Here is a 24093-nt window from a genome sequence, read left to right on the forward strand (position 1 = left end):
CATCTTCAACAAACAGTTGAGGAAATCAGTGTTGGTATTCTTTGATGATATTTTAACTTACAGCCGTACTTGGGAGGACCATCTCAAACATGCGCAAGGGGTATTTAGCATCATGGAGAGTCAGTCTCTATTTGCTAAGTTATCCAAATGTGAGTTTGGACTTAAAGAGGTTTAATATTTGGGACATGTGATCAACCTTTGAGTTGGTGTTGGTTTATTAATATCACCGTTCAATCTATTAGATAGAAGTGTAGTTTAGAGATTTAATCTTGGCCATTACTCACTCCACGAGTAAGTAGATTCTTTCCTGAAAGCTAAGAGGAAAGAATATTAGTAACACCCCTTGCAAAAATCTCTCAACTTCTTGCGTATCTTGAGTTGATCCAAGCAATGATGAGAAGGGGGAGCCTTCCCTTTAAGGTAGTCTACCTATTTTGTGATTGAATTTGAACAAACTATTGGTTGCAAAACATCCACCCAACAGACATCCTAGTCCTTATCTAGTTAGTTACAAGATGATTCTAAGGTTAAAGTTGATGAGCCATACCTAGTTAGCTTCAAGATTAGAGCTTACCATGATAAGATATTGGCTGATGTATTGCCTATGGATGTTTTTCACCTATTTTTGGGAAGACCATGGCAGTTTGATAAGAATGTGTTGTTCAATGGTCATGCTAACACTTATGTAGTGAGATAGGCGGGTTCCGGACATAAGTTGTTACCTTTGGAGGACAAAGGGGACGGCAAATGTGGAGTCATTAGGATTTGTCTGATTGATGATTTCAAGAATGAGACTCTGAAGGTTGAGACATTTAAGGAACAGAATATTCTTTGTAAATTTGAGGAGGTTAAGGTACAATTGGCTTCTTTGACTTCATTAGTTCAAGAAATGATGTCAGTGATGTGAACTTAACAGAATTCTGATGTTGATACTAGAATACAGAGGGATATGAAGGACAAGTCTAATGTGCTTTTGGTGAATCATAGTCGTACAAGAAGACTGCAAAAGGTTTGTAATAGGGTTACCTGAACTATGTAGAAGATAATGGATGGAGCAGCAGATAATCAGGACACTCTTGCTTCTGAGAGATCTAAAGGAAGTGATGGAAAGAATGATTTGTTGTACCTTAAGAAGGGCAAAAAACAAAATGTTTAGGTTCCAAATGAAAGCGACTTGTGGATCAACGAGCATGGGATTCATGTTCTTAATCTTGCAATATGTTTACAATTCCTTCTTATAGAAAATTTGTTAAAAGGGTGTTTGATGCAAGAGTATCTTGGGTTCTCTGCAATCCTGCACTGTGTTGAAGGAATTTTCCTTTTGGTATGATGAAGTTCCTTGTTTTGGGCAAGTTTTGGAGATTCTATGTACGGTCAACTTGTGGATATTCCTAGCATATATGATTTTGTTCATTGGTTTTTACGGAGACTATACCTATGATCACATCTCTTTAGGTGTTGTGGACTGTGAGATCTGACTTGTTCTTAGCCGATCGGTTGTGTCATCACTGGTTCACTGTGTTCACCGATTCGACTAGTGTGTTCTTTATATCACTGGTTCAATGTGTTCACCAATTTGACTGGTGTGTCCTTCATTCACCAATCTAGTTGTGTTCACCGGTTTATTAATGAGGATTGCACTGCTAGTTCCAACTCGATGAGGAGGAATGGAGTGGATCTCGAGGTAGACCTTTGTGTGGTTGACTTTGTGGTGAATTAACTAATTGTTGTAATTATCTAATTTTAGGCAAACCGGTCTAATACATTTGTCTTGGGATACGTAATATCTTGAATGCCGACCTATAGTGGCTAATGTGTATAAATTTAGGGCTTGCAATCATGAGAGGGCATAGAGAGGCATTGAGGATTGGGAAGCATCTTTCCAAAAGCTTTAGAGAAGTTAGGGTTTGGGTAGATTTAGGATTTCCTCTGTGTGGATTTTCTTTGTAGTGGTCATAATTGGGAAGGCCTTACAACCCGTCATATTTGATGTTATTGGATCTCTTGTTAATAAAATATTGTTGTTATGTTGTACCTTGGTGTATTTCTGCTATATAACTCTTTGTTGCAAGGTTTGGGCATCTTCTTTGGGGATTCTCCACCCTTGAGCTGTGTCAGATTTGGTGGTGGACAAAATCCCACCCCTTGTGGTTTGATTTTCAGCATACTCCAATATGCAAAAGTGCAAAGAGATCAATTTTAGTAGAGTCTATCATTGAGATCTCTCTGTCCAAGGAAATGTCTCAAACTGTTATGGTCAGTTTTTATACAAAACTTACCACCTACTAGATACTGCCTGAATTTAGCTAATGCGTGCATGATAGCTAGCATCTCCTTATCGTAAATGTTGAATGATCTCTCTGGCCCACGGAGTTTCCTGCTCTCATGCAATAGGGTTTTTGTCCTGCATCAAAACAGCCCCAATACCATCTCCTGAGGCATCACATTGGAGTTCAAATGCCTTCAAGAAATCGGGCAATGCTAGTACTGGACATGAAGTCATGATTTCCTTAAATCTGTCAAAACAAGCCTGTGCTTTTGATGTCCAAACAAAGGCTCCCTTTTTAAGCAAGTCTGTCATAGGAGCCGCATGTCGTGAATATCCGCAAACAAATCTGCGATAGAAGCCGCATAAACCAAGGAATCCTCTTAGCTGGGTCAGGTTCTCAGGAATAGGCCACTCCACTATAGCACGGATCTTATCAGGATCCATCCGTACTCCTTCTCTACTGATACTATGACCTAAGTATAATAACTCGGTCATACCCAAATCACATTTGGACTCTTTGGCATACAAGGACTCTGCCTGCAAGGTATTCAATACTGTCTCTAAATGCTCCATATGCTCATGCCATGTCCGACTGTATACCAAGATATCATCAAAGAAAACCAACACAAACTTCCTCAGCTGATGATGGAAGACCTTATTCATGGTGGACTGGAATGTACCTGGTGCATTAGTCAAACCGAATGGCATGACTACAAACTCAAAGTGCCCACAATGACATCTAAATGCAGTCTTCTCTATGTCCTTTTCTCTGACTCTAATCTGGTGGTAACCAGATCTCAAATCAATCTTACTAAAGTAGCATGCCCCATGTAGTTCATCTATCAGCTCATCAATCCGCGAAATAGGATATCTATTCTTAATGGTTTTCTTATTCAGCACCCTGTAATCTATGCACATTCGAAGTGAACCATCTTTCTTCTTTACCAAAACTACTGAAGAAGCAAAAGGAGACTTACTAGGTCTAATGTGTCCCATTGCGAGAAGCTCCTTGATGGTTTTCTCTATTTCATCCTTGAGCCTCTTTGGATGCCTGTATGGAGTAATCATAACTGGTTTAGCACCTTCTTCTAACTCAATGATGTACTCAATCCCTCTATCAGGTGGTGTACCAGGTGGAATATCGCTGAATACCTTACTATACTTCTTTCTCAATATCTGGATGTCTGGATGATATTCTGTCTTTTGTTGTTCCTCCTTTGTGGGCATGAGAGTACACATGGCTGCCCATTCAATATTATTATGCCTCACCAATCTTTCCAATCGTCTGAGAGAAATGGTTCGGATGTCACTATTCCTAATAGCTCTCAACACATGCTGCTTCCCATCTACCTCAAACTTGATCTCCATGTCCTTGAGTCGAAAAGTGACCTCACCCAATAAACGTAACCATGTCATACCCAAAACGATATCCAAGTCACCCATATTGACCACATGGTAATCTGCTTTGAACTCATAATTATTCAGGCGTAAAGGCATGTCTCTAACCATCCTATTACACTTAAGAGTGTATCCATCAGCAACCTATACTCGGAGACCCTCAAACTCCTCTGTCTTAATACCACGACGCTCAACCAGACGTGCATCAATGAAGTTGTGCGTAGCACTTGTATCAACCAATGTGATCACCTTCTGTCCTACTAGAACACCACGTAACCTAAAGGATCCCTCCTGCTGAATACTAGATAAACGCCCCTGCTGTAAATGTAACTCAGGTTCCTCTTTTTGCTCTAAATTCCTTGTTTCTCCCTCAAGCTCTGTATCACTGTGATCATCCTCATGTGTTGTACTATCAGAATCTGATCCTTCGTAATATGCCCACATAACTCTATTGGCCTTTCCCTTAGGTCTCAAAGGACAATCATGGTCCCTGTCATATGGGCCTTTGCAATAGAAGCATAGCTTCTTCCTGCGCAAGTCATTCAATGCCTCTGCATCCAAGGGTGTAGTGGATTTACCCCTAGTATCAACGTTCTTCCCTTTATTCTTATCAAACTTCTTGTTATCTCTTAAAGAAGTAGTACTCCTGGAAGTGAACCTGCTAGAAGGTGTTGTAAGTTCCAAACTCCGTGCTTTCCTCATAGCCTCCTGAAGTGTTGGTGGGTCAAATGCCTTAATCCAACCCTTGAGGGGTTCAGACAATCCTTTTGTGAACAAGATAACTGAAATGTCCCTTTTCTGATTTTACATGATATTTCAAGTCTCAAATCAAATCTTTAAAATAAAAAAACCAATCTTACAAAGATCCACCAATTTTCTCAAGAAACCCCAAATCGGGTATGTTGAAAATAGTGCCAAAAGCATCACAACTTCACAAATTATTAATAAATCTGAAAATGGACATTTTTACAGAAATTTCAGCAGCATAACAGCCGACAAAATGACATTTCCAAATCCGTATAGCCTTTACACAACAGTTCACAAATGTAGGACAAAAACTATGCTCATCGGGCTCCCGAAATTAACACAAAAATGCCCGGAAACACCACAAAAACACTAATAATCTATCTCAGAAGTTTAATCACGTCCCAATACATATATTCAGCTCTATTTTAACACCTTAAAGTCTGAAATACAGCATCAACCCAAACTGATATGAAATACTCAACTGAAAACACCAAACTCATACAAAAAACACCCGAAAACCCACAAATCTGCACTGTTCAGCACAAAGGCAAACTCTGTATGAGCATGCACATGGAATGGCTTCAAACTCCCGTCCTTAGCCTTCCTGGAAACCTACAAACTCCCGTTCTTGGGTCTCCCTGGAAACCTGCAAACTCCCGTTCTTGGGTCTCCTTCTCCACAGGTTTGGCAGCCTCTGAAGAATAACAAAGAATGAGCAAAAATCAAGTTCTGGAATCAACCCAAAATGCCTCCAAACCCCTTAAAAGAGGGCATAACCGTAACTCACGTCCAAGAGAGGTTAATGAAACATATTTTAATAATAATTTTCATTTATTAGTCCAACGGTTTCCAAAGATTAACCCCCTTTTTCCGAAACTTCACTTTCTTGGGCCTGCCTGCCTTAGCAAAGATTATTATTTTTTTATTATTTGAAAAGGGGACATGACAATAACCAACCGTCTCTCAGACACATCCTGCACCATCACTGACAACCTTTGAAATTCACTAATATAAACCTCCAAACTGCCTGACTGTCTCAACTGTGCGAGGTCACGAAAATAGATCTCTGGATCCTTCCTATCAAAACGCTCAACCAATCTATCCACAAAGTCCTGGTAAGATGTCACTTGGTTGTGTTGCAACGTAACCATCCCGTGTGACCACCAATCATGAGCTGCTCCCTCCAAATGCAAGGTGGCATATCTGATGGCATCTATCTCTGACATAGGCCTTAATGCTAGGAATCTATCCAACTTATGAATCCATGCCTGTGCTGTCATCTGTCCACTACCATCGAAAGATGGTAAAGTAAGTTTACTAGCAGCTCGCTGCAACTCATTTTCATGACTTCCTCTAGGCCTCCTGTTCTGAAGGCTACTCCTCATATGCTCTCTCCTCTGGTTCAAGTAGCGATAAAAGTTTAGTAGCTCACGCACATGGGGTGGTAATGCTTGCCATTCTGCAGTAGCGGCTCTGAGATCATCCTGAAAATCCTCCGGCAAGTCATCTTGCTCTATCTCCTGGGCCTCCTCCCTAAGGAAAGTGGGACGAGTAGGCCTATTTGCTGTCCATGATCTGCGCCTAGGAGCACCCTGTGAGCCCGCCACACTTCTATTATCATGATCAGGTGTACCTCTACCCTGTTCCTGAATCCTAGGCGGAACAACTCTCTCCATTATGGTAGTCAATGCTTGTAATGACTGGGCTATTTCTTGCTGTCTGGTAGTCATGATTCTGTAGAATTCTCTGGTCTCATCGTCATCAATTCTAGGTGGACTCTGTGACTGTCTCTCACCCATATCTCTGAATTTCGGTTCGCCCTTAAGTGTTGCTCTTCTGCGTATAAAATACCTTGGATAAGGTTGCATAAGATGTTTTACCAAACAGGATGGCAAGAACACTGCTCTGATACCATTGAGATGACCCTACGATGAGGGCCTCTAAAGAACCAAACTGAACTGTGGAAATTTGTCAAATACTTGGCATACACATTAGGTAAATGTAATGTTTCAAACAATTCACCCAATGAACTAGCTGTAACAAATACACTGAAATTCGAGCCTCAAATGAAGTATTGTTGGCAAATTCCTTCCTTGAAGCTGGTCTAGGTTGGGTCAAAATGAGCCCCAGATTCGTTCCTATCTGTTCAAAGAAAATTGATCATTCTTCGATGCACATTCAACTGTAACTGTCTCGAATCCTGACCCGTGATTTATAAATCCTTGCCACAATTAATATTGTCCCCTGTAATACATGAGACACCCGTGGCAATTCAAACTTGCAATTTTTTAATGATTTTCCAGACTCCACGCAGGTGATGAAAATGGTTGCGGATGCTGAAGGGAATCGCCGAAACTATTAACAATGAAGACGCTTCTCCAACACGGTCACATTCCTCTAATCTCTAATTCGAGTGCTTGCTGAAGAATGAATGGATTTGAAACTTTTCAACCTGCCCCCAATCTACCCTTCTACAGTCTACTCACACTGTTGGCTTAATGCGATATTTTAATATAAATTCAAACCTTCCATCGCAATGCCAAACCTGATGTGGACTGAGCCGTCTGGGTTCAAGGAAGGCCATGCAACAATTCGCATGCAAATTCGACCAGGTATGGGAAATTTACGATCACAAATGTGCCTCTTCTCTAGTTCTGTAATAGTCAATTCCTTTCTAACTGATCCTCCAATGATCAACAAACCACTAGATTTGGCCTTAGGCCATAGATCTCTGCCCAGGTGAAATGACTGAAAATCACCTCCAGTTTGCAATGATTCAGGTGATATTCCACACTCTCAAAATTGCTTATCAATGGGAGTTTTCGTTCCCAAAGATAATATGAGAATTTGCAGATCAAATGACTACAAATTGCTCCAATCAGAATAGAAGTCGAATCCTCAAAACTGCTTGTCCAAATGGGTGCCTACCGCCCTCTATTTATTCATCTTTTTAAGAAGGCACTAGGAGCTTCTAGAAACATCTTTTTATAAAGTCTTATTATAATGCACTTTATTAATGTATAACTTTATAAAATTAATTAAATAACTTTATAAAATTAAAAGTGCAATCTCAATTCAAAATTAAAACATGTAGGCCCCAACTTACTAGATATAGGCTCAATTATAACACTCCGAGAGCAATATGCAGTCAACTGGCACAAGATGACTCTCTTACCAAAATCATTTGCCTACGAGAGTCAATGATAGGCAAATCTACTGTAGAAATCATGTCACTGGGAAGGGGACATGACACAGATCAGCAGAAGAGATCCATCGGGGATCTTTCAATATTTCACTCACTCTTCTTAACTAGATGTTTATTGGTAAACAATGGACAATAATTACAATTTCTAACAATGTCTTTCTACTAACAGCTGTATAGAAGTTGATAGTAATGTAAGGTAGGTTTAGACCATGGTCTATCCTTGCACCCGTATATCAGATAGTATATAATCATTAGGTTGTACCATAATGTATTTCACCATCTTATGTTGTATTTGATACAATAATATTACTATGTAACAATGATATGTTGGATGTTCACTAGTGACTATCTGAAGTGGCAAACCTAATAATCTCCCACGTTAACTTTGATGTTGGATCTTGAATGAAATAATGTTGTACTTGGTCTTGCTATCTAGTATTGTATGGCTATTGACTATGATGTTTAGGCTGAGGATAGGAATGCTCTGATGAGGCTGTTGACTTAATCATACATGTTGCCACCTATGTGAACACTAACTACCTTGGTTATTTTGTCTAGGCTCTATTCGTTTGCTTCTATCATTTATTACGATGATGTTAGCTTTGTTGTTGTCTATCCTAGGTAGCCGTATTTGTCTTCTTCCCCTTTGCTATATTCAATCTTCTTCATTTTTCGTATATCTTCGCTCTTTAACAATGTGGTCGATTGTGTTCTATGTGCAAGAGGAAAGGATTGACCTGTATTATATCTTTTGGTCTACCATGTTAACATTGATGTGATCACTGTCCCCTGCCGTCATCTATTATCTCTGTATTGGTCTGTCTTGGAACCGTCAATTCTTCTTCTCAATTTATGTTTACTATGTATTGTTAGATTGGTCACACCTTTATAAGTTATTATCGATCTCTCCTTATTCCCTATAGTTAATCTCTTCTATTCTCAATTTGATAACATATGCTCGGAACGACTCAAAGCTGATGATTTTCTCATGGTAGCGATAGGATTATTTTCCTCTTTTTATATGCCCACATTAAATCGCCCATACCCATTCGATGCTCTATATTCTGTACTGCATATCATCATTACTGACTGTAAGTGACTCCTTGTTGATTATACGTATTAATATGTTGCTAACTAGACCATTGGTAGAATGTTTGCCACGTATTCTGTTCTTCACTTCTTCACATTCGATGATTCTTCACTGTACTTTGTCTCTTCTTGCCGAGTGCCAATGTATAATTTTCATCTGATCTGCATATATTAATTCGATATGTTCTGAGATCCCCATATGAACACATGATATTCCTCTAGAATACCCCTCTATTTATTCTTATTCTTCCCCATATATGAATATTTTTCAACAGTTGTGACTATTCCCTGTAGTCACACCATTACATCAATATGTTATATTAATTAATGATTATATGTTTATATTTTATATAAATTTATTATTATATATATATATATATATTAGTGTAATGATACTCTTTCATTAATAAACTATAATATAGTTTATTATTTTATTTATTAATAATTATATATTATTGTTAAATTCTCTTTTTATTAAATAAATAATTATATCCAATTATTTATTATTAATTAATTTTATAATCTTTTATTAAATCAATTTTGGAAATGGGGACATTACAAATGATAGGGTGGACAAAAGAATAAAATCTGATGGGATCTGAACAAAAGACAATTTTCACATGAAAAGATATAGAAAATCAAAAGAGATAGAAAAGCATTGAAATATTGAATAGGAAAAAGCAATAAATATATATATATATATATATATATATATATATATATATATATATATATATATCAGAAGAGGAAACTGAAATCTTTTGTTAAGAGATACACTATATGATAGAAGCAACCACAGTAATAGTGACAAACTGGAAATAGAATAGCAGATATTCAGCATAATAATTAATTCCTTAGAACAAGCAAACAATGTCTGATGTTTATGTGCAATGGAAGTGATTGGTGGGAAAACAGAAAAATATCATCAATATACAGAGCCAAGAGAAAAGTAGGAGTCCCAGCATCTCTATATGCATTGGTAAAAGACTTTAAAGCAGTGTATTCAATGGCAGCATTAAATGAAACAGGGAGAGCAGTGACTAGTAATAATATGACCAAATACATACAACACAGCAGTGCAACTTACAACAAACCAGTACAGTATTCAATCAGTGCTGAGACACAAGGGTTGTGTTTGTGAACAGCAATGTTCATGCATGGCATTTGGATAAATGTTATCACAGACGCAGAGATAAAAAAGATGCATATACGATAAATACAATGAAGTCAAACAATAAATATAAACGTTGATGGTCTATCGTTGGTAGTCGAACAGAGGACTTCATGTCACATAAAAACAGTAATGATGGTGTGTAGATACAAGGATGGTCTCATATAAAATTGCAGCAACATATGACAACACAAAGACAAAGGTCACTAACAAGTTATAAAAGAAATGATTTAGGAAAGCCAGTGATTGTATAAACAACAAACAAACACCATTAGGGGTAGCAATGTATATAACGGAAAATGTCTTCCAACGTGAAATGATTGAAAGAAGAAAACAATATTATAGAAGCAGCAATAAGGTTATTAGATGATAATCCGCTCAGTGGTAAGGAAGTCACAAAGACAAACCAATACTATTTAAAGAGAACATGGCAATAAAACAAAGTATAAGGAGTGGGATGGAAAACACAAATTAATTATTTATGAAATGCTATAAAATATCAAAGCAACTTAAAGACTATCGGCAATGAATAAAAAGAAACTACAAACTCTTATTTAGTTATCAAAGGTCATGATTTGTAACATTTGAAAAGTCATAATTTAAAAGGTGTTGAGAATAAATAATAAGAAAGTATAAGAAAGTAAGGGAGTCAGTGGTAGTGAATCCAGAATAAGGAAGTGGTAAGAGTAGTACAGAGTAGAGAGCAGAATATATGAGGAGCAGTAAATGAAAAAGGGAATATTAAAGAAGAAATCTGAAATAAGTTAAGGATGTGCAAGTGGAGTTAAGAAGCTAGCATAAATACTGATTTATATATCTGATTGAAAGAACGACATAAAAGGATACAAAAGATAGGACTATAAAGAAGAGCTAAAAAAAAGTTATTTAATCAGATTTGTAATCTGATATATCTATATATATATATATATATGAATATATTTTTTATTAAAAAGAAAATACTGTTGAGAGGCTGACTTCAAGAAGGATGTGTGCTGACTTAAAGTAAAAGAAAGAGAAGGGTATATGAGTGAAGATTAAAGAATTCATTAGTATGAGATTGAAGAAGAAAAGACATTCAGATCTGAATCCATCATCAGTTGGCAAGCAACATTAACAAGGTGGAAAAGCAGTTCAAGTGCAGTGGGTTGGTGCTCACGAAGATATAAGTCGGACTAGGTGCTTCCAATAGGTCAGTGCCTACGAAGTGTGGGAGTTGGAGCTTCCAATGTGTTGGTGCTTATATACACAGGAGTCGGAACCTCTAGTAGGTTGAAGCCTACAAATCATTGTAAAATATCCAATTTAAATATAAAGCAATTATTTGCTGTGGTTTTCTCCCACATTAGGTTTCACGTAAACTTGTGCCATTGTGTTCAAGTGCATAATTAATGATTTCAGCATTTAAAGTTATTAAAGTAATTGTTTGGATAAAAAGTTTTAAATTGGCAAAATTGTTACTATACTAATTCAAAAATACCCTCTGATCATGGAGAATTAGGGTCAATGCAAAATCATATCAAAAGGAAGTCTTTTTCATATGTTGCATCCTTTCAAGGGTTAAACAATCCCTCATTTTACAGACAAACGAAGAAGTGTTTGCAGTTGTTGAAATGGTATCTAGCGTGCAGGTCACTCCATTGAGCAGCATTCATTCAGAATCCCTGCTTTGTTATCTCCTCTCAACGGACGGAGAGCCTTGGGTGTCCATCTCTTCTTGAGGTTTATTTTCGATAAATAAAGAATCCAACTCTGTCATTATTTAACACCTAATTCCAAGGGTGAGTCAGCAGGTGAAGTTAATGTGTGCAGTGGAAGTTTCTATTTACTTACACTGTGGACATCCATGTGACCGATCGCCCAAGTATCTTTGTGGATGTTCCATTCAATGGATGGTAGAAAAACAATGGACGTTTATTCACATCTCATTTTTCAGCAAAAACAAGATTTTCTAGCCCCGACAGTTTTCTTGGAATCTTGGTCTCACGAAAAGACAAATATATGTGCTCGCACGAAGATGGAGTATGATGCTATTGTTATCTTCCGGTGCTTCTATTTCATGTATTCGGGTGGATGTTTGCAAATTTTGGGAGTCAAATCGATTGCCATTACTCTATTTTTGGATGCTATTGTGAAGTTTATTAGAGCCTACCTTACCCAAATTTTGAAGAGGAACCCATGGCTTCCGGAAGTATTTCCTAGGTGCATAGAGTTGCTCCAAAGCCTCATTATCCTAGTCAGAAGATAGAGCCTATGATTGGATGCAGCAAAAGTCAAGCATCGAAGAGTTAGAGACATGATATGGATTTTGTGATAATGAATTGGGTTGTCATGGTGAAGAGATGTTTCATTTCCAAAGAACTTGTATCAACTCGTACACCCAGCAGTTTTGGTTGAGACCTATGATCAGGGAGAAAGCATGGCATGCCATGTTGATCAACCAGAAGAAAATAAGAAAAATCACTTTCTCACATTGGCACACATTCTTCTTCATATGATACTACATTGCTCTTGATGTAATAAGATTCCTGATCATGTTTTGATGGGTTGAGATCATTTTCAAGGAAGATTAGATACACAAAGATAAGTATTATATGATCTTGAAATTATTGTTATCAGAGTTGATTTTATGATTAATATCTCTCTTGGTTGCAGGATGCATGAGATGAAGCCTTGATGATACATTTCCAATGGAAGATGTTCAGCTTCAGATGGAAGATAATACCACGATCTTATTACGGTGATCAAAGTAATTCTTGATTGAGAGGGAGTCATTATGGAATCCCCGCCATTCTTATATATGTTATGAATGTTTTTGATATTGTAGAATATGAGACTCTTGTAGGATACAAGTCTCAGCTGTGATTTTTCTTGTTGATTATGATTTCTTATTTATGTGGAAATATAGAAATTGTAAGGACAATCTGATAACTCTTACACTTGTGAGGAATTCATGGTGAACATCATGTAGAGAGAGTCCATGATGTCATAACATTGAAAGATTCCGCGATGGGAGTTGGAAGTCATGTTGAGAGAGTCCATTATTGTATCACATTGAAAGAGTCCATGATAAAATGCTCATTGTAAACCTTACTAACTTGTCATGTTGACAGATTCCATGACAACATCACGTTGAGTGATTCCATGATGAAAATTGGTTGTGATTATTGCAAGTTTGTCATGTTGAGAGATTCCATGACAACATCACCTTGAGCAAGTCCATGATGAAAGTTGATTGTGATTCTTGCAGATTGTTTCATGTTGGCTGATTCCATGAATTATGTTTTAGATCTTTGTGATCAGAATTTATCATTCACATTTTTGGTTGCAGCCTTGTGTAAATGTTTAGCTAAAGATCTCTCTCTTGCTAAGAGGGAGTGTTGGAGATTGTAGCTATGATTGAGATCTTTATCTCTGGGTGTTATTACCATTATGGTCACCTTAAGCTGAAAAAGACATTTATGATAAATTGTAATTATAAATATAAAGAAATGTATCATTCACCATGCGTTAAGGCATGAAATTACCAAGAGTTATGTTTTAGAAATTGAAGAGACCTTTGGTTGTAATATGAAGAGTCTCTCTTTATGATATATTTATCGTATCGAGTGAAAGGCACTGTACACTTGAATTTTAATTATCAATAAAGTGATATTTCGTTGTGTGGCTGGGTTTTCTCTTCATTCTGGAAGGGTTTTCCAAGGGTAATTTTGTGTGTCTCTTGTATCTAATTGGTCTATTCTATTGCTGTTTACCTTTAATTTCTGGGTTAAATTCCCTAACACTAGCACCACTCCCAGTTGTACATCGGAGATTCCAGCATTTTGGCTTCAAATTTGGGCGTTTTTGGAATCATCAGCAGTTATAACAGTTGGAAATATTAGAGCTTTTGGTACCAGCATTTAGGTGTTGGGGAATTTAGGAGTTGTAGGAAAAAAAATATCATTTCATTGTTTTGAACCCAGCCACACCTGGTATAGCATTCTTGTTAACGTTTCCAATTGAATAAATCTGAAATATTTCTATTCATTAGCATTAGTTTCTGTAGTTAATGTTATGGCATTTACTTCCTTATTTACATTGCATCTATTCATTCAAAAACCAAAAACTACAAATACAAAAGACACAGAAAACTCAGGAAATACAGGATTTGTAAAACAAAATCAGAATTAGCACAAAACCAATCCAAGGGTGCATGATTACTTCTTTATTCCTCAAGGCAGGTATTTAACATATATTAAGAAAGATTGAAATGAAATCTAAACTCTAACTCTAGTTTGCACCTGAAAAGTAAATAATTATTAGCAAGCTAAAATCATTTAATTTACAATGTGTGACCATTTCTGCATTTAAAACATATGCTCAACAAAATTTATTGATAGTCTACTAGGCTTCTTACTGTTGTTGCCAATAGGAGATTCATGATCCACCCATTGTCCTTCAACTACTCTTGTCAAAATCATGTCAATTTCTTCAAACACTTGTTCTTTAGGACGATTTCCATCAATCTGGACTCTCATAAACAATGTAAAAATCAGTCCCAAGACCCTTCATGTGTCCATGATGAAATTGAGCTGATTGATTTTTAAATATTAGAAGAAAAGTTTCTGTATGAAATAGAATCAAAAGTATACCTTCTTCATGATATTTTTGTAAACAGAAAGCACTGCTTCGACATTTTGCTGATATGTTTGTAACCGTGACCTTGCCTGGATGAAATTCATGGAAATGATATCCTCAGCTTCACAATGTTTTGAGATTATGATCAAAAAATTCATGATCAACCTGCTTCTACATCATTTCCTGATTTTTATGTACAAAATATTTTAGCATGTTAACAGAATAATTACAGCATCGTCAACCCTACAGCTAAGAATTAGGTGACGATAAATTACATTAAGGTTGTCAAAATGAATCAGTGATTCAACATATGCATCTTACTTTCTTAGCAAAACTATTCAGACAGAAACAGGTAAGTTTTTGAAGTTGCAGAATGTGGAGTAACATCAATAATACTTTTTTAAGGGGCAAATCGTCACGCAGAAGAACAACCATATAGCTATGTCATGAGTATGATTTAATCTTGTAACAGCCACATTATTTATTGAGAACACAAGTGTGATGTTTGTATAACATTTTAATAATATTTAGAAATTCAATCTCAGAAGATTCTTACACCAGTTCAAATTCATGTTGACTGCCTTATCATATAAACCTAACAAAGAGCTTTCAATTCATTGCAACATGTGATTAAGGAGATAAGCTCTTTCAAATAAAATAGTAATAATATGTATTATATATTGATAGAAGACAATACATTATACAAAATTCAAAATAGAAAAAGAAAAAAAAAAAATTGTATTGCTCCTAAATATTTTGTTTAAACCCTGCAATATTCATATTTTCCTGTCTGTGCAGGGGATCAGAACTTCCTCTGTGAATCACTGAATACTTATGAATCACAGAATTTCTGATGTAAAAAGGAATAACAATGAATTCGCAAATTCTACCCTGTAGCAGACAACATAGGACTCAATGCAGCTGCTGATCCAATTAATTATTACAGCATCATATACAGAGACCAGAATAAATATTAAAGAAGAACCTAATGTTGGACACAAGGATTCTAGTTATAAACCAAGTGTATTTGGCCACTAAATATTAGCAAATAGAAAATACTATTAGCTATCATTATTGAAGCAGACTGCACACAAAGAAAATGTTGTTGCAAACCACAATTGTTACAACAGACACCCACAATATATTGAAAACCTTTGACATAAATTGCACAAACTACCACAGGAAAAAACAGATTCACCATAAATCTTCTGTCAGCTACTGAACAGAAGATACGATGTTTGATTAAGGGCACAATCTGTAGGAAATGATGACTGGAACAGCAGAAAACAGATGAAAAGGTGCAGTAAGTTCCAAATGGTGCAGCGACCTCCAACCTCCAAATCTGCTATCTAAAATTATGTTTTGACAAAAAATCTAAAAGCAGATCTAAGGACCATGTTCCATGATTGTTGAGGAGTCCTAGCCTTATAATAATAAATTGACTGCAAAGTGATAGAATTAATATGTAATTCTCAACATAACAACTATTGTAAAGAAAAATCTGAATACATCAGTCTTTCCTTTGATAATCTATCAATCACTCCTCTACCAAATGAAAATAGAAATTAACTACAAACTTATCAGCACTATGTGATTCTTGGGTGAAACCACCTCAAAGAACAAAAAGTTTTACCCTCTGCTCTTATTTGGAATCCAAGAGAGTTTTCGTCCTCAAAATTTCCACATTCCAAGGGTTTTTGTCATGAAGCACAACAGTTGAACAAGATGGTCAAAATATGAGATAAAGGGATTTGATCTCATAAAACAATGGATGATGTCATTTGAGTGATTGTCTCTCTATTATAGATTCCATTTGACGTTGTTTATTTTTTCTTCAAAAGTGAGCATCAAAAAACATCTAATAAAATATTACATAAAGCCATATAAAATCCCACTTAGAAAGCCATCTTTCTTATGTAGTCAAGAAGTAGTAGAGCTTGAGCACTTGCAGATAGAAGGTAGATAAAAGTTGTATGTAGAAAAAAGATAGATAATAAAGTTTGAAGTCCTATAAATAAGACAATTTGCACTTAGTAGCATTAAGAGATATGAGGAGTTAGATGACATATCTCCATCAAGCACCATCGAGCTCACAAGGTAACAAGGATAACAATCTTAAGAGAAACCACCCAATCAACATATAAATAATGATTATACTACCCAATCAGAATAGAAAACCCATGATCTTATATGCTGAGAAGATGACATCATATGTTAATCATCATCCAAGCATTAAGGGAGAGGCACGGTACTAAATAGAGATATAAACCATCATGATACATCAACATCATCATGGTAATAATTATCATACCAAGTGAAGGTACTAACATTTTCGTAATATCATGAGGATAAGACCTATTTGATACTTCTATTGTACCAAGCACAAGAAGTGTCTTCATAAAAGCAGAATTGGATTGAGATATCAATCAACAAATATTGATCAAACATATAAGAACTTGATACAAGTGATAACTATTAATCAATCAGTCTATAAATCAAATGGATTTGATATAGATAATCAGCACGGCCCTACCGATTATCTGATAGAGTCGAACGGCTCAGTCTTCATTGATAGCCGATAAGAATAGACAATTCTGGCATCTGATTTATCTTGATACAGTATCATGTTAAGGATCAAGCAAAAAGAGACAGATGAGAATCAAGCATTGAAAAATTAATAGACCAATGAAGATGATCGACATAATGATAGCATGTATCCAATTACTTTCATCAGATCAGTTGCACATGAAGCAGCTAGATATATTATTGACGATGGTTAGAAACTATTACGCTTTGGAGATATCAACTCTGATATAATATGCAGATTGGTGATTAGTAAACAGATCGACTAAGGCATATACATTTGGAGAAATTAATGACATTAATAATAATTGATAAGTAAGGAATTTGCTAAGCATGATAATGACAGCAATTACATATAAAGACAGCAATTATATTAATCAATATCATTTGTGTACAAAACCCATTTGGTTGTGTTATGGAGAGGCATGAATAAGATTAATAATGGTCACAATTACAAGGCGATTTGCATATCAAACAAAGATGCAATTAGGAAGAGATATTCGACATCTCTCTCAAGGGCAATCTTAAGGACATTCTATCAAGGTTTTAGCATTGGGATCTCTTAGAGGTAACTGCTGGAATGGGAATGGGTCTTTTTGGCATTCCCCAAGGCTACTTCGGGATCCTTTGGGTTCTTCTAATATCTGTTGTAGGGTATAATGCTATGTGTTGTGTAAATTGTTGTTAATAATAATCATGTCATTGGTGGTTAGCGAGCCAAGGGGTAGGTAGTTATGGTCATGACAGTTCACGTCGCACCCCCTCGGAGGTTATATGTACACTCTCGGATGGAAGAAATCATCATTATCATTGGTATCATTGTTGTTGTTCTTATCACTTGATGTAAATCTTGATTGAGATTAATGGAATATAAGGCAGTTCTCTGATGTTACTTTGCATTTACTTATATGTATTATAATTCTCTATCAGTATTATGCATTAAACTACCTTTACCGTAGGCAGTAAAGGTAACATAGTTTCTAAAATTTTCTCTTATAGTTAATTTAATTTACTTATTCATTCATTGTAATCTTATCCTTATTTAATTTTATTAAATCTTATTTTAAATTAGATTGCATAAGTCGTTATTTATATTACAGTAATAATATTTAATTATTATTTATTATTTTTAAAATTTTAATAGTAATTTTAATATATAATTTTATTATGATTAATTATTTACTTATATTGTATTAGCTAATTATTATTAATTATATTTTATAATGGGGACATGACATATTACAAATACTCTGGCAGCTATGTGTGGAAAATGTGGAAGCATAGATGAGGTTTGTAAACTGTGTGATAGAATACCTAAATCAGAAGCTTTTTGAATAGTGTATGGACATCCAATAGAGCATAAGGGGATTTTCATCAAATGTTGAAGTGGCAAGTACCACAATGTACTCAGCTTGATACACGTGGAATTAGAGAAATTATAAATTGTTTTTCATTAAAGGCAATGATCGCTAGATATGTTCGATATGGAATCTTTAGTTTAAGGCCATGCTCTATCACCCTAATCCGGATTATATATGTCAATTCCATTTTATGTAACACAATTACAGGAAGAGGTCGTGGTAAGAAAACTCACCCTCACTCAACCAAACTGCACCGTCAAATGAAATGCTTGATGGTGACATTGTTTGGCGTAATTAATAAGTGGGTTTTTGTAAATAAGCGTTGCCATAATATTTTGACTATCATGCAATGATCAAGACATCCAACCTAATTTCTCAAGGTGGCATCATTCAGAAAGGTTATGCCCCTATTCAATCAAATGTGGCAATTAAATAAATGTGATGAGATTTACTCTAGAGCCCTATGAGATTTTTTTTTTGAAAATGGTATAAGTTTCCAACAAAGCATAGGGTGTATAGTGCATGGAGTCATTGTGAGTTGTGTCTATATATCGGTGCAATCGATTACCCAAGCTAGGCCGTTGCAACATTCCAATTCAATCAAAGACCTAGAAGGAACCTCTGCTCGGTCAAATCATGCATAATGGAAGGCTCAAGGGCTCTGCTCCCATACATTCATCCCAGTTCCTATTGATGAACAAGAGATGGCAAACACTTGAATTAGCATGACAATAAACCAAAAATGAAATTGAAGGAGAATGCCATAGAGGTTTCAAAGCATCAGACAACATGGAATGTAGTCATTACATAATAACTATTTAATAAAATTCCTTCGAAAAAGCAGGTGAGTGGGTTTTAAAATTGAGATGCACATGCCATGAGTTTGACAATTTTCTTTAGAAAGGAACGACAAAAGTCTCATAAGCTAGCAATGTCCCTAACAACAAGAAATACCTGTTAAGTGCTGAAGTTTGCACCTTACCAGGTTCAATGAAATGAACTGAAAATTTTCAGGCAACATGGAACCACTCACATGCAGTGGGATTTTCCTGCAGAACTGAGTGGATCTCCTGATTACAGGCCGGCTCCTTGAGATAATCAACTAAGTCCTTGATGCTCTAATAAACCATACTTAATAGGAAAAGGGAGGTAAATCTATCACATATATGTCTTGTGGAATAGAAAAGGTAGGGCAAGCATGCAAGGTCAAACTAGCATTTTTTATGAGACCTATGGAATTTACAGACATACCCTCTAGCTGAACTACCCCTTTCTCTATTGGCTCATATTTTAGCTCTAATTGATCAGCTACCGTTTTTGGCATAACAAAACAAGTTGCTCCACTGTCAACCATACAATTATGTACCAAATTTTTCCCAATAATTAAGGAAACATAGAAAGGAGAAGATCTCACGTCCTTACCTTGGACTGTTACATTTGATTTGTTGCTTTCATCATTTTTTGGCTCAGCATTTGTCATTACTACCTTCTCACGACTTCCAACAGCTTGCTCTTGCACACCTTCACCATTCAACACCTTTTTTAACATCTTAGCTTGTCCCAGAATAGATAAGGAGTCTCAGATAGTCATTGACACGTTCATTTTCTTCATGTTGTCCACTATGTTGTAAGGTACAGCTGAATGCACCTTCTAGTATATTTTAGCAGCAGCCGGGTCTACATCTTTGTGAGGTTGATTGCTGGTTTGTTGAATTGGAGGCTTCTATGGTACAATTGGTCCCTTTTTGAATGATGGTCCAACATGAATGATGGTCTAGCATTCATGATAGGCTCTTTACCTTTATTAGTTGTTTGATCCATTTCGAGAGCTCTTTTCTTTGCTCTAGCATATGTTATGATTGCTAGATCATCATTTATGCCACAGAATTCCTCACTACCAATTCAAGAATGTCATCTCATTGGGATGCACATCCTGTTGCTATTCAGATACAGTAGAAGATGGATCTTGTTGTATACTGGTAGCATTTTGGATCATGAATGCTTGATTGATCACTCGATTTGAACATGTGGCTTGATTATGTGCTTGGTTGCATGGATAACACCATTCGTAATCCATTGCAAGATTATTTTGTGCAGGAACAATATCTCTTACTAGATTTTCTTGATTTGAAGAACCTGAATTATATGGCTGAAATGGTTTCTGATTAATATTTTTTCGCTGACCTTGATATGGCTGTTTATTCTGCTAAAACTGCTGGTTATACCCCTGATTTTGATAAGATTGAGGCGCTCCTTGCTGCTGTTCGTTATACCCTTGAAATAGTGGCCTGGGACCTTGGTATTGTTGTTTCTTCATGCCAGTCAATTCATTTCCTAAGGTCTGAAAAAAGGTTTTAATTTCTTGAAGTTCATTTGGGGGGCCAGCAATAGCATTGGTTTGACTCCCTGTTGATTCTATAACCGGAACAATAGGTATGGTAGCAAGAGGGGATATATGAAGTGGCATATTCGGATGAATATCTGGAAAATATGGCATGGGAGACGTAGGGGCTATCTTTCCTGCTTGAATAAGACTATTCTCTGCCCTAATAGCTATACTACAAGCTTAAGGTAATGACTGTCCCCCCATTGATTGTATCATTACAATTATATCACTATTTAGACTTTTTAGATAATACAAAAAAGCATGATCAACAGAAGGCCTTACCGCAACAAGTATCCTATTCCAAGTTTTTTGGAATCGGATATTGAAATCTGTCATTTGTTCTTGAGGGGCTCTCTTGATGGTAATCAACTTCTCGTGATGGTAATCAACTTCTCGACCAATGAATAATCTGATTTTTCATCAAAAAATCTTGTGAAAGCATCACCTAGCTCGTCCCAAGTTGGTATAGAAGCCACAGGAAGACTTCTAAACCATTCTAATGCCTTCTTCTTCAATGACGCAGCCAATAGTCTCACAACTACATTCTCTTGAGTCACATGGTGAACGTTGCATAGTGCTGCTACATCTCTTATGTGCTCAAAGGGTGTGATTTGTCCTTCTCTCATGAATTCCGACAGTACTTTCAAAGTCGCTAGTGGTATATCATCATATTGTTGTAGATTCAAAGGGCTACCTTGATTGAAAGGTACGAAGGCAAAAGCTCTTGGTGCAGCCATTGTGGAAATTTGTGTTGATATACTTGCTGAAACTGAGCTTGTACTTGCTAGTACAATACTAAAAAGTGATGAAAAGGTGCTTATGCTTGCTGTAGAAAAACTAACACTTGCTGTACCAAAGTTATTTTTATTGTTTTGAAAGTTGAAATCTCTTGAAATGACAGCTGGTAACTCTTCTCTAATAGTCGGCGATGCTGAACGTATTATAAGACGTTCACTCTGCAATGATCTTCCTCTTCTAGCATACACTCTTGGAGGAGTGGTCTGAACTCTCTTTGCACAAAGAGTTCTATCCAGAGTTCTTCCTTTTCTTTTGGGTGACGACAGCTCCAAATACTTGAAAGATCTTGAACTTCTAGTTTTTACCTTTTTGATGAAAATTTAAGCATTGGTCACCTTCCTTCACAAACGGAGTCACCAAATATGCTGAAAATGAGCTTCTCCAAAGCTGTAAACTTGCTAGTAGCAAATCATACAGCAAGAATTTCTGGAAAAATCTGACTTCGGATCCCACAAGGCGTGCCAAAAACTGTTAAGTCCTAAAATTTGCACTGTACAAGGTTTAATGAAATGAACTGAAAAATTTCAGGTAATATGGAACCACTCACAGGCAGTGGGACTTTCCTAAGAAACTGAGTGGAAAAAATACTATTTCACTTAACAATCGTAAAGATGTGACACACACACTGCAACCTGCAAACAAACTTACAGTTTTGCAATTTGATAAGATTTGAGACAAAGATTAAAAGGAGTCCTCAAACTCACTATTCTCTCTCATCTATCAAACGTTTACACAAAATTTTCCAGAAAAAGAACGTTGGTAATCAATTCAATGGAAATTTGCTGCAAAATGATCCAATTCATATATTGATTCTCCAGAAATGAGTTACAAAAGACACAGAAAATATACTAAGGACACCAAAAATGTCACAAAATTTTTCCTCTACATAATCAGAACTAAACTAAAAGTGAGTCCAAAACTTCACTAAATACCCTTTCAACCGTTGGGTCAAATGCCAGAAAATAGCCTCAAAAAGAGGAAATAAAACCCAATTAATAAGGTTCCACCTTTGAAAAAGGTCCACTAAGCCATAAAGAGACTTATGACTCACTAAAACTGCCCTCAAAAGACTCAAACTGTCAATAAATGGCTTCAAACTACCAAGACAAGGTCAAAATTCGACCCATAGTCCTAAATTGACTCAAAAGGCTCCTATATATACTCTCCATGACTATAAATGATAATACTAATGTAATAACCCCAACAGGTTATAACTCCTTCCAACACCAAAAAATCTTTATACTTCAGTTGTTTGACATTTCGTCAAACACTTTGCAAGCAAGGGTCATCTGACTGATATAACTTTTCAGATTGCTGCAGTGATTCTTGTTTGGATTTGCCTCAAAGAGAATGCTTACAAAAGATTCCAAATTGTCTAATCAATGACCTAACATAAATATGCAACTAATTTTGGCAATAGTGAATGCATATATGAGTTCTAATCATGGAAATGACCACCTACAGCCAACTGGTATTTTAACAAACAGTTGGTATGCAACTAACTGGCTGATAAGAAATGATATATTAATGCTCAAAGACAACTATTAATGACCAACAATTGTATCTCCTTGATTGAGAATGAGTATCCAATATAATATTCATACTAAGTTAGCCAAGACTCTTGGCATTTACAAAGATATCAAAATATGTTAATTGCGGGTAAGTAATATGCACCTACAGCTACCAATGAAAACTAATGCAAAACTAAATATCTAACTTCAATACTCCCCTACAGCAGTACACTAATCACATGCATGATTAAATATAACTAAAGCCATGGATTGCTGATACCATTGTGAGAAATGCAACAATGAATGATGTGAATGATAGGTCTGATATAAAATGACAATTACAACAGCACCCTATAGTGAAAGGCAACTATGAAAAATACACATCACACCTGGTATATGAAGTTGCCTTAGAAAATAGATGAATTGCAATACCACTTAATAGAAAATAACCTCCTGAAGTGCCCAAGTCGTGCCTCTCTAGCTGCTGCCCTTGTTGCTTGCTTTTTTTCCAGAATTTGCTTTTTTCGTTTTGCTTTTTCGGATTGCTTTTTTCGGACTACTTTTTTCGTCTGCTTTTTCGGATCTGCTTTTTCGGCCTTCTTTTTTCCGGACTGCTTTTTCCGCCTGCTTTTTCGGGTCTGCTTTTTCAGCCTGCTTTTTTCCGGACTGCTTTTTCCGCCTGCTTTTTCGGGTCTGCTTTTTCGGCCTGCTTAAAAACCTCTTGAAATGCTGAAATGCTGAAAATGGCCTTAGGCCCAATGATGCCCTAGCTGAAGTGACTGAAGTATCACCTCCAAATGTGCAACCCTTCAGAAGATATTTCACTTGCTCAGTTATGCTAATCCAAGGGAGTTTTCGTTCCCAAAGATCACCTCCAAATGTGCAACCCTTCAGAAGATATTTCACTTCCTCAGTTATGCTAATCCAGGGGAGTTTTCGTTCCCAAAGATCAATTGAC

General features: G+C 36.3%; 1 protein-coding gene across 2 annotated transcripts in view; it reads right to left on the reverse strand.

Annotated features, from left to right (window-relative positions):
- LOC149537376 (adenylate kinase family protein) overlaps positions 1–24093 on the reverse strand; it is a 409112-nt gene that overhangs the window by 212634 nt on the left and 172385 nt on the right. For both annotated transcript variants that reach the window (XM_089802873.1, XM_089802872.1), the window contains 2 exons: positions 14511–14585; positions 14276–14384 (listed from right to left, as the gene is read on the reverse strand). In XM_089802873.1, coding sequence (XP_089658999.1) covers positions 14276–14384; positions 14511–14585 — 184 coding nt within the window. The remainder of the gene's footprint in view (positions 1–14275; positions 14385–14510; positions 14586–24093) is intronic.

This window comes from Cupressus sempervirens, chromosome 9 (assembly GCF_028749045.1).
Source record: "Cupressus sempervirens isolate cs-2001-9-10 chromosome 9, ASM2874904v1, whole genome shotgun sequence".
NCBI classification, from domain to species: Eukaryota; Viridiplantae; Streptophyta; class Pinopsida; order Cupressales; family Cupressaceae; genus Cupressus; species Cupressus sempervirens.